Source organism: Myxine glutinosa, chromosome 10 (assembly GCF_964187855.1).
Source record: "Myxine glutinosa chromosome 10, kmMyxGlut1.1, whole genome shotgun sequence".
Taxonomy (NCBI): domain Eukaryota; kingdom Metazoa; phylum Chordata; class Myxini; order Myxiniformes; family Myxinidae; genus Myxine; species Myxine glutinosa.
In genome coordinates, this window is record NC_136270.1 from 89,284,916 (window position 1) to 89,297,703 (window position 12,788).

General features: G+C 42.3%; 1 protein-coding gene across 7 annotated transcripts in view; it reads right to left on the bottom strand.

Annotated features, from left to right (window-relative positions):
- Positions 1-709: 709 nt before the first annotated feature.
- The window catches only part of LOC137433997 (hyccin), a 76,282-nt gene continuing 64,203 nt past the window's right edge, over positions 710-12,788 (bottom strand). For 4 of the 7 annotated variants that reach the window (XM_078785855.1, XM_078785856.1, XM_078785854.1 and 1 more), the window contains exons 7-11: positions 12,260-12,355; positions 11,749-11,862; positions 9,659-9,746; positions 5,719-5,872; positions 710-3,868 (exon numbers count right to left, since the gene is read on the bottom strand). In XM_078785855.1, the coding sequence (XP_078641981.1) occupies positions 3,318-3,868; positions 5,719-5,872; positions 9,659-9,746; positions 11,749-11,862; positions 12,260-12,355 (1,003 nt within the window). In that variant the 3' untranslated portion in view covers positions 710-3,317. The remainder of the gene's footprint in view (positions 3,869-5,718; positions 5,873-9,658; positions 9,747-11,748; positions 11,863-12,259; positions 12,356-12,788) is intronic. The other 3 variants (XR_013624769.1, XR_013624767.1, XR_013624768.1) reach the window with 2 other exon arrangements.

The window sequence follows — 12,788 nt, forward strand, 5'->3', positions numbered from 1 at the left end:
CATAATTTAAATGGTAAATGAATATTCAGGAAAACCTTTAAAAAAAATAAAAACTCAGACTGTTTGATTGACAACTAGCTGAAAGCACCCGGCGTTGCCCGGGTTCTTTTTGAATGAATTTACTACTATAATTCAGCTTTTACTCGCTGCCGTAGAAGATTGACTACCATAATTCAGCTCAGCTTTTAATTGTGAAATGGGCCCAGCCCGGCCGAAGCAGCCTCGACCGGCCTCGCCACCTAGCCTATAACCTTCCCGGGGCCCACCCCAACATTTTTTGTATTGGAGGTTTCCTCCTATCTTTCACCGTTCAGGAAATTAGCTTGCGCAGACAAACAAACAAAAACTTTCTTTTATAATATAGAGAGAAGAGAAGAGATAGAAGAACCACCTTTAGAGGCCATTTTTCCCCGCAGAGCAGGAGTTGGCCTTTTTCGGGCACCATGGTCCCCTTTTTGAAGCAATGTTTTACGGCCGGATGCCCTTCCTGCCGCCAACCCTGTTAGTCGCCTCTTGCGACACACAGGGAATTACCAGTGAACTGGTACTCAATTTGCCGACCTCAGAAGGATGACAGGCTGAGTCAACCCCCCTGGCGTTAATTCAGCGATTGACCGGGATTTGAACCCAGGATCCTGGGATCCTAAGCCAGCACCCTAACCGCTAAGCCAACACCAGGCTAGAGAAGAGAAGAGATAAACCAAAGATATTTACTCAGCCAGGAATAAATCGTTTATTTTTCGAGACAAGGTGCAGAACATAGTCCTTGGTCAATAGTCTGTTGAAATGGCAATCAAACAAGGAAAGATCTTTCAATGATGCGTCATCTCAACTATTTACACATAAAGCTACCATAGCCGTGAATGTACAAAGATACTTCTGACCAAAAAAGTTTGCTTTGTACATTTTCAGGAATGTCAAATAAAACAGCAAACTGGAAGTAATGCAACTTTCAGACAGCAACACTTGGCTGCAAGGACGCTCTATTGTACAATGCACCTCATCCCAGTGAACAACAGATCATGAACCCGTGGCAGTCATGGCAGAAATGAGGAAAGGTAAATGAGATTGGATCAAGTGTATAATTCACAGTATCAATAAAAGGAAAGAGGTAAATGGCTTCACAATTAAAAACTAGAAAGCATCCCAAAATGCAAAGCCTGTCTGCATCACTTTGTGCAAACTTGTACTTGAACCAAACTTGACTAAAACAGATAAAGAAACCTTTTGTCATGGAAACTGTAGAAATGGCAAAATCGATTGTTCTGATTTTTGGTTAACCACTCCAACAATGCAATATGCAAATTTTGTTCAAATTTCAAGTATATCGGATGAAAGTTGACGAGTTAATGCAATCTTGGCCTTTGACCTTTTGATCTAAAACAAAACTCGGCTTCTATCTTTTGATTGATGAAACATTTCAGTGACCCAATATGCAAATTCTTAAAATTTCAGATCAATCGTATGAAAAATGATAATTTTATGCAATCTTCACCTTTGACCTAAGAAAACAATAGGTAGGTTCACTATGTTTTTTCGTTCAAAATCATGGTCGATTAGCAAACCTATACATTTTTGGAAACGTTATTACATGGAAAATCTGAAAATCAATGTTTACATTTGCCAATTCCGACCAATTCGATTCGACCAATCGACCAATTCCATTCGACCAATTCAACCATTCGACCAATCGCTTCGATCGACCATTCGACCATTCGACCAATTCGATCGATTCGATTCGATTCATCGAATTCGATTCGATCGACCATTCGACCAATTCGATTTGCCAATCAATTTGACCGACCTTTGCTTGTGTGGAACGGACTGTGAAAACGATGCGGACTATATTGTCGGATACGACACACAGGACAGTGATGACGAACTCTAAATGGCATATTCTGTAATCGTGTATGTTTGATGCCATTGACTGCCTGTGTATATTTTGTCATTGACTGCCTGTGTAGATGTGAAGTTATACCGACTGCATGTGTATATATGATTTTGCTGACTGCCTGTGTATGTTTGGTGATATGAATTATTGTGACACATTTTGATGTTATTAACTGCCTGTACAAAATGATAACATGTATTTGATTATGCAACTTATCGCAAATATAAAGACAGTATTTTGCAATTCAAAACCTTTGATTCGTGTCTTACCATTCCCCATAGCACTAATTTGATACTTTCATTGGATTCCTTGTCCCTGAAAATATAGGTTTAGTATATTTTTTAAAGTTTTTAGGGTAATTAGAGGCAGAAATAGAACAAAATATGTATTTTACAGTGGCCATTTTGAAAATCCAAAATGGCCGTCATACAGGTATCTCTCCAAATGTAAACATTGATTTTTAGTTTCCTTATGCTATAACCTTTCCAAAAATGTATAGGTTTGCTAATCTACCATGATTTTGAACGAAATATAATTTATTGACATAGTGAACCTGACTACAATCAGCTTCTAGCTTTTGATTGGTGAACCAATTCAGTAACCCAATTTGCAAATTTTAAAAATTTGAGGCAATTGGATGAAAATTGACGATTTTGGACGATGACCTTTTTGGCCAAATTGTTAATTTGTCTTCTCCATATTCTCATAACAAAGCTTTGTTGAAAAGTTTATGACAAAAGCTCAAATGGTAGAAAACTGACGAGACAGACACACACAGGTGATTGCAAAACCCAGTATCCCGCTGTGCGAGGTAAGGGCTAGTAATTCCAATTAACAAATGGTCCCTGGAAGGAATGCATATTTCAACCTGATAGGATAGATATCAATTTAAAAAGTACATCATAATCTGACAATTCCAAAACATTTTTAAATAAAACAAAAAGTAGAATGATTTCAGCAGAGGATGAGGTTTTCCTGCATGCAAGAAAAAAAAACCCACTTCCAAGAAAAGCTGCTCTGACATAAGCTGTCTGTGCAGTCATGCCCCATATAGTTCATGTGTACGCTTTGCCACAACCCATTAGCAACTCCCATCCCCCTCTCCCCCCACCAAATCCCTCTCTCTAACTTCACATTAAAAACACGTTCTAGGATCTAGACAATCAACTTTGAATCTCTGGCAGTAACTACCTGAGAATGGTCAATAGATGCACAAACTGATACAAATTACCCTCAATGGAGTCGATGAACTCTCCTTTACTCTCAGGGAAAGGTAAAACATCTACAGTCAATTAACATTATAAAATGTTCACACCATTTGAAACTGTCCAGCAAACTGTTTTTTTACAAACCAATGAAATTGGCCAATCATTTACACCGACTCAGCCATTTGTAACCCCTTGACAAATTGGATAACCATCAATCTTTATACAGTACTTGAATCAACATTGGCCTTGGAGTTGACTGGCAAGACTATATGGACATCATAAGTATCATGGCTGTTACCTTCATTCTGCTCTGTGTTCGATGGCCTGCCTGAATGTGCAATGCCACTTTCTCTCTCCAGCAACTCTAGCTCATCATTACATTCTACTGCAGAGGTAGGCCACTCCGATAGGAAAAGTTTGGGGGAGGACAGTTTATCATCTAACTCTGATGTTATATCTACCAGCAAAGGAGTGCTAGCATTGGCAGGCAGGCTCGACTCCGCTGAAGACAACAGAGGTTCTGTTTCCCCATCCTGAGCCACCTGGGAGTGTGCAGACTCAAAAACTAAGCGAGGAGCTGAGGAGTTGCTGCTTTTATTCGTTCCATTCCGGCTGGCTGAGGGAAAACTTCGCTGGGCAAAATCACGCTGAATGGAGAAGTTGTTTTTGCTCGCCGGCATGGAGCGGCTTGTGCTGGAAGCGCCAGAGGAGAAACCCTCATCGGGCTCAAAAACACGCAAATCTTCTTCACCGCCTTTATCTTCAATCCCTGCACAACGTGTGAGGATGTTTTAGAAAAAATAGAAACTTCACACCAACCTCACACAATGGGATACATGGTAATGAGAGAGCATTCCTTGCACCCAATACAGCAGATGTATTATCCCCACTGTTCAAAATAGTTACTCTTGCAGTAACTTACAGTGACTAATTGAAGACCCGAGTGGAAGAAGTGTGCTAGTCACAAAATAACCCGATGCAAAATTACAAACATGGATTGTTACCATACTGTAGATGGAGTTCCTGGTTCTAACTCACTTTCCTCAATAATGTGACTGAAGTACGACTTCCACTCAGGTCTTCAATTCGGATTTTGGGCGAATGAAAAACGAGAATTGGTTAACTGATTCAATGGATTGATAATCTGGATAATTCGATCAGTTTCATTCATCCTTATAGAAAATATGAGGTATGACAATAAAGTACCAGGACTGATGTTTTTTTCTTGCCAGGTGGCAGAACTGGCTTGGGATTTGTAATTGGATGCGCATCATGATTTTCCTGTCAGTACTGTGTTAGCAGTTGTATCGATTGGTTGTGTTTTGTAGCTGTACTGGAGTTTTGTTAAATTTATAAGTGTTGCAATCATGTTCTGAAGATGAACAGCAAATTTATGGAACAGATATTCATAATCAAACTTTTGGTGAAATTAAACGAAAGTGGCACAGACAGTTTCAAAACGTTGAAGCTGGTGTACGGGGAAGTCGCAATGACAAGAATGTGTTTGAGTATGCCAAGAGGTTTCCCGAAAGGGGGTATGGACGTGAATAATGACGCACATTCGGGACGGACACCTATCGATTACCAAAACAGAAGAAAATATTGAAAGTGGGAGAATTGTTGGTCTTATCTGACAGACGTCAAACTCCAATGCAAGGAGCCCATTCAGAGACTGTGACCAATGACCTAAATGGCCTTTCAGACAACAATTTACAAGGGTGCTTTGAAGCATGGCAGAAACGTTGGCAAGCATGTGTAGACTCCCAGGGAGATTACATCGAAGGTGACCACTAAACGTAATTGGTATGTTCCCAATAAAATTTTATATTGCTTTAATCCTGGATCTTCATTGTTGGGTTGATTCAGCCTGTCATTCTTCCGAGGTCGGCAAATTGAGTACCAGTTCACTGGTAATTCCCTGTGTGTCGCAAGAGGCGACTAACAGGGTTGGCGACAGGAAGGGCATCCGGCCATAAAACATTGCTTCAAAAAGGGGACCATGGTGCCCAAAAAAAAGCCAACCCCCGCTTTGCAGGGAAAAATGGCTTCTAAAGGTCGTTCTGAATCTCCATTGTTCAACTCATATGGTGTGACAAAAAGTAATTCCAGTGATAGTCACATTGAACCTTTTTTTAATGCAAAGTCGAGACAGATCAAGAATGAGAAAAGATAGGGGATTTCGACCTATATAGGTAGAAAGGAACAAGTGAACATAAATAAAAGTGACATGAAAAAAACAAAAACGTGGATATGGATAGTAGTAGATGGTAGGATGGTAGTGGGATTAAAAAGATCAATGGAAATGGGAGAAGATATGAGATGGTAAGTTGCAACCTTGACGCAGTGGAGGAAGACATGATTCAACAATAATTGAGGGAGGTGATACCAGAGGTTTAAAAAAAAGAAAAAAAGATGAGCAACAGAAATGCATATGATAAATATGCCTGGACACAGGTTGACCAATAATGGATTGCCGGATGGACACATTTGCTCTGATAGAGCTGGAAAGGAGCGAAGGGGTGAAAGGACTTGGGGCAGACCGGGCCAGTAGAGCAAGACAAATGCACAAAGGTGATGCAGCAAGACTGACCCTTTTTGAACCCCCTTTGGATAGCTCACCTTCCTTCCGCCAGCGATGGCGTCGGATGGACGCACTCGTCACCACCCCACGGGAAACCCGTCCATACGTTGGAGTCACGTCAACAGGAATCAGTGTTTGCTCCTTATCTTCATCCTTGTTTCTTGTGACCAAATTCTGCATTGCTCTGCCAACCTTCAGAATATTAGCATGGGACAATTTACCACGAGGTACCGGTAAATATTAAACATAATTATTGAATTGTATACAAACAGAAAATAAATCTAATCACAAATTCCACATTTCTGAGGCAATACACGTCATTAGCTCTTCCCTCCAGGGCTTCAAAGTGACAATGCACAATCTCCAGTCATCCTCCATCTGTAGCTCCATTAACCCTCCTCTGTTCAACATCTCCCACTCACTGGTTACCATGTCCCTGCTCTCTCCAACTTTATTTCATCATTCATTCCCTTGCTTATCATGTCCACCTGTGTCCCAAGGCATTGTTCTAGGCCCAGTCCTATTCTTGATTTCCAACGATCTCTCTGATTCTCTGGAAAATCCCCTTTATCTGTATTTGTTGTCCCAATATCTATATTCTATACGTTCCCTTTCCTCGCACAGACACGCCACCTCCCTGCTCTTCCATTAGCCTAGACTTTGTATTGAAATTGTACACATCATAGCTCTTAAACCTTTTTAATTATGTTGCACAATATTTCAATAATCTGCAGGAAAAGGTGCACCTCCAATTGACTTCAGGTGTAATGAACTGAAGGGTGCTAAACGGTTAAATTTGGCTCCCAGAAAGTGTTTAAGTGCTTGAGTATATCACAGATGTTAGACCTACATTAGCATTGTAGGTCTAACATCTGTAATTTTCTCAAGCTCTGTCCGAATTAAACACCATTCCTCTTCAAAGGGAAATATTACAGACAGCCTTTTGATACAGCAATAGTGTCCCAGTGTCACCCGTGGTGGCCAACATGGTAAATGAGGAATAGGACACACAATCTCTTCCCCATATTCTTGTGCCACCAGTGTTGGTTTTGAGATGCAGATGACATTTGTCATTTGTCGTCACAGTGATTCCATTGCCACACGACACAACTCTTAACGATTCCTTGCTTCCCCTCAGTCTGCATCAGTTCTATCTTCTAAGCTGTCCACTTCCATCAGTCTCAACTTCTGTCTACATAAAACAAAGCTCATTTGTGCATTTTAATCCTTCCTTTTCTCCAATGGCCCTATCTCAGATTATCAATTTGGATCCAGTCAAGATCACTCTTGGACATGCTGTTCCTAATCTCCCAACAATGGATGGAAACCTTCAATGGAAGATATGAGATCAGAGCCATCTCTCTGGACATATACGTCTGGATCAACGTGTGGCTCTCAACGGAATAGTTTCATCTCCTCTCCCTGTCAAGGCTTGAGTGTCCCAAGGCAGTGGTCTGGGCCCTGCCATATTCCTGATCTTCAATGATCTCTCTGACTCGCTGGAAAATCCCCTTTATCTATTTTCTGACAACTCCATCTTCTGCTGTGACATACCTCATCCTTCAAACAGGTAGACTGCAGCCTCTTCCCTCTCTTCAGATCTTGGAAAAAAAAAAACACAAGATGGTCAAACACTTGGATTATATCTTTCAATTCTGAGAAATCTCACACTCACACTATCTCTCACTTTCTCTCTCCGAAAGGACCATCCGGCAAAATCCTCACATCTACTTTCTTAACAATCCTCTTGAGGAAGTTCAGTCATTCAAGCTCCTGAGTCTCCCTATCAGCCATGATCTTTCTTGGGCAAACCACATTTCAAAGTTGGCCTCCAAAGCCAGCCGTTAACTAGGTATCCTCCATCATGCAAAGTCCTTCCTTGGTACACCTGAACTCCTGTCCACCAACAAGGACTATATCTGTAGTTTCATCGAGTACTGCTCTCCCTTCTGGACTGACTCCCCTGCCTCACACCCTGCTCAGCTTGACGCCGTGAAAACCAAGGAATTTAAGATTATTGAAATGTCCATGATATATCTGAATCCATGGGCCTATCACTTTCCCATCATAGACAAGTCGGTGGTCTCTGTCTTCTTCCACCTCCTTTCTGGTCTTGCACCCTCTGTTATTTGTCCCCCCCCCCCCCCCCCCATGATTTTGCAGGGCACATACAATCAATCATCAACCCCTCTGGTGAAACTCCCAAAATCCAGATTACTGCTCACCTCCACTCATTTGTTTCTCGTTTTTTCCCACCTGTGAAACCAACTTAAACATTCTCTTCAATCTCATCCTTCTCTCCAGGTCTTCAAGACAGCTGTTCACCAACATCTCAGATTGTTCGCAATCCAAAACAATGATCTTTTCTACCGCCGTTAATCCCTCCCTTAAAAAGGGGGGAGCCATTACACCTGAGACAGGCCTTGAAGGTCAATGGATACCCCGTGACCCTTATTCCCAGCACAACAACGTACACCATGGCATCTGATCCTCAGCGGCACACGAGTGACCCCGATAGTGAGTGGTTTTGTTTTTGCCTTCTTTAAATTTTCTAGGTCACTCTTTCTCGTCCCCTGTAAACTGAAATCGACACGTTTTCTTGGAGCCATAATGTTCAAGAGGCTGGGGTGTCCCTCATAGAAGAAACAATTGAGATCCCAGGGGAATTATGAGCCTTGGATTAATAGTTCCACCAGTTGCTTACATTGCTCCACCAAATGGAGGCACACTCATGGTACTCTATTTTGTCAATGTTTAATATCACCATTTTCTCATGGCATTACTCACTCCCACGTATCCATTGGCCTCTCCTCCTCATCTTAACCCACCCCCCATTTCCATTTTTCTACTTAGTTATATGCACACATGAACTTTGATAGAGTAATCACGTTGCTTGTTACTTTTAATACTGTCTATAATGTAGTTTAACCAAACTAATCCACTTTGCTTCAGATTAGTTGAGTTTGCTTAATTTATGCTTTATTCCTATCCCAATCATTTGGCTACTTTCTGCTTGCACTGACAAATAGATTCTGGTGTTTATCCAGCGGTCTGTTTCATTTTTAAATGCAATTGTTGATTATTCAAAGTGGGCTGGCAGGCTAGACTAGAGCAGCAGTTCCCAAACTTTTTTGTCCAAGATGCTAAAATCTGAAAGCGCATTCGCCTTGCGACCCGAATAGTACCGGTACTTACTTGGGACCGGTACCAACGATAAAAATAGTCGAAGAAAACGCTTTCGACGTGAACCTCACCCCCCACCCCCCCTCAAAAAACAGGATTTTGAGGGGCAGGAATGTGTTTTCATGTTTGAGGCACAAACCTGGGTTTGTAAACCCCTGGCCGAGAGGTACGCACACTCGCCTCTAAGCTGTCTAGCCTGTGTCCAAATCTCTGCCCAGCTATAAACTGTCATCCCGGTGGTTCACAGGCAAGGCGATTCATCAATGTGGGCGCCGTCCCTCGGACGGACTTTAGACGGGTGTCCTGTCTGCCGCCATTAGTCGATGGATGTTAAAGATCCCTCGGCGTCCTTCACAGAGTAGGCGAGCTATCGCCAGCACCATGGCCAGATTACAAATTCCTGCCCTAACTACAAGTTGAATGTCAGGCCGAGTCAACCGGCTCATGAAAGACTTGGGCCAAAAACTTTCCCTCAGCCAAGCCCACAAGAACATGAGAATAATTGATGCCATTAAAGACAGAAGTTCATTATTCAAAGCATCAATACAACTTGTGTTTCAGAAATGGCAAAATGCGACAATGACAATTAAATCCTCGTGTTCCACGGGCCAAAATGTAACTGTTAAAACGCCCTCGAGTTCATTAAACCTGAAGAAGACAATAGGAGGTGCACCTTTTCACACAGGTTGCCAAAACGTTGTGTATGCACATAGAGCAATCAATATGCAGCTTGGAACAGTACAAATTTGTCATGGTGACATTTTGTCAGGGTACGAGTTGCAATGCGAGACTCACCATCACTGGCTCAGGGTAGAGCTCCATTTGTGCACGGTACACCAAATCATTGAGGGCCTCTTGGCCAAAGTCTCTCTCGCCATTGTAACTGTAAGGATTGTAAAAAAGAAAATTTGCTAGCGAGTTACATCAGTTGTGCAAAAGAGACCATTTTGCAAAGACACTCCTTTACAACGAAATTCCAAAATATTACACATGGAATGCAAAACAGAAGAAGTGGAAAAAATAGTACAGGGATGGTGACCAAAAGATCATATTTTCCAAGATGGTGACCAAAATCATCTACCAACTGCCTTCCTTCATCGTGCAAGTTCTTTCCTTGGCTAGTCTGAACTTTTGACAACTTACACGGCCTTCATTCGTAGCTTAATGGAGTACTGCTGTCCTCTTGGGGCTGTCGCCCCTGCCTCACACTTCGCCCTACTTGATGCTGTTGAAAAGCAAGGCCCTCAAAATCATTGGAATCTCCCCTGCCTAAGCCGATTATCTAGACCTGTTACTTTCACATTGCAGGCAGGTTGGTGGTCTCTGTATTTCACCACCTCCTTTTTTGGTCTTGCACTCACTGCCCTCTCTTGGATTCGTCTCTCCCAAGTTTGTGCAGAGTGCACACGTTCTGCCAGTAATCCTCCTCTTGTTAAGCTCCCAGAATTCAGGTTCACATCTCTCCTCCATTAATTTGTTCCTCTTTTTCTCACACCTGTGGAACCCACTTCCCCAGTATGTTATTCCCATAAAGACATCAAGACAGTTGTTCACCACTATGTCAAGTCATCCCCCATCCATACTCGTGATAATTTTCTTGCCCAAACTACCCCAATTCCCCAGCACTCCTTTTTACAGGTTATTGGGATTTTCCCACCTCTCCATCGCGTCTTTTCGTTTGCTCCTTGTTGGTCGGTTTGTTAATTTGCTGTTTCATCCCGGCCTTCCACTTATTACTGCATTTCATTCAGCGTGTTCACCCCCATGCGTCCTTCTACCCCTCCCCTTGATCCCACTCTCACTTCTACTCTGCTGTTGGTGTTTCCCCCTCTCCATTTTGTATTCTGCTCTTGCTCGTCCACAAGCCTCAATGATGTGTACAAATAAATGTTATTTTTCAGCCCCGAAAGCAACAACAAAACTCTATTAACAACGGAAAATACACCATCACTGTGGCTGTCATTTTTGAGGAACCACCGGTGGAAAAAGGAGGTGAATTAACAAAATAAATAAACAAACAAATCCTACAATCCTGCAGGCCATTGAAATTATGGTTGGTCGGGTAAATAGAAACAATTGATTTTTTTTGCCTAATGACGTTCAAATGCACTTCACAATTGCATAGGATTGACCAGCAAATGCTGGATCGATTAAACCGATAGACCAGCACACACAACAAAGTTTTTAACTTCAAATACGGCCCTAGCCAAGCAACTCAAGCAAAAAGCAACTATATATGTCAGGTCAGTCTTTTGGGACTGCCATTGGTAACATATAACCCAGTGCTACCTGCCACATGGTCGACTTGTTGGCGAGTAAACCGACACTTGTTGGCGACACTGGCTTCGCTAGTGGGGAGGGTGACTGACACCCTGCCAGGACCAAAAAACACCTGACAAAGGGTGGATGAGCTCCTGTAGAGAGCCAACAGCCATCCAGTAATGAGATGGTGTCTCCTAACAAACATGCATCCGGTTTGGACCGGTTCAAGTCACAACAAATACTTTAAAAATGATACATGCTGCTTCCATGAGCATGGACAATCCCCTTTGGTTGGCATCCATTGGGAGGAGGAAATTCCTCTTCGGAAATGCTCCGCTGAGTATGGTGAGAAAAGCGGCGCCATTGTTATGATGTCGCTGGTACCCAGAGTACCCCGGGATGTGACGTCGGTGATGGCACGTCCTCAAAGCTCAGTGGCTGTGTTAAGTGTTTGTCTCATCAGTATGTGTGTGTGTGTGTGTGTGTGTGTGTGTGTGTGTGTGTGTGTGTGTGTGTGTGTGTGTGTGTGTGTGTGTGTGTACGTACGTACGTCAGCTCTATTACGAGCCTCATCCCATGTATTAAAAAAAAACTCGACCAAAACAGTCTGCAATCTCACGTACATTATGTAGATTAGCCCTGTTAGGATCTGAACCAAAAAGTCTGAAGACAGTGAGATGCGTGAATGAGGAGTCCGCCAGCGTCGACCCTGCTTTGCAAAGCCACTCACGCACAACCTGCACACCAAGAGGGTAGAATCACACAATGATGTGCCAACCATAAAAAAAGATGATTGTGCCATCAGTTGAACATTATTCAATAACAATTTCATGGGCATGCATTGGTGCAATTTTTTTTTTCCCTTACCTAGAACAAGCAATGTAAAATCAATTCAGAGCAAAAAAAAAAGTTTTCACTCGAACCAAAACAATGATTTAATGAATTGTATCCAATTCGCCAATATTCTTACAAATGGAAAAAGAACTATGTACCGCAATGACATGAAGCATGCTGCAAACTAATGTGCAAATATTTTACAATCTACTAATATTGATAACGAAGGCCATGCAAAGCAATCAATCAAAATTGTGGAGGGGTCGGAGGTGGGGGTAGGAGGTTCAATGACAAGCTCACCGAGAACACATATGGCAGAAGGCCCGATAAGAGGATCTGGGCATGTATGCAATTGCGCTGTTGTAGCACAGCAGGAGGAAACCAAGAACCTCAAACCTGAACACAATAGCAAGTCTCATGTTGTGGGGCAAAAACGACTTCAGCCAATCATGTAGTACAACTCTTCCATAAATGATTTACACGACTCAAGAGAGTCCCCATCAAAGCATTAGTGGCATGTCAAAAACATGATGGTCATCCACGCTTGAAATCAAACAAATACAGTGTGCCAAAAGTATAAATTATCTTCCAATTCATATGACGAAGTGATCCTCTGGAATAAACTAAACATGTAGGGGCCTCATTTTGGTTTGAGACTATGAATAGTATTGCTCCAATGGGAAAGTGACACACTCATGACAAGGACATTACATATAGGACAATAAGACACCAAAAAAAACTGTACAATTGTCACAGGTGTCAACACATGGCAAAGCACCCAGTATAACCCTTGCTAAGTGCCTCTGGGAGTACTGAACCTGCCTTTCGG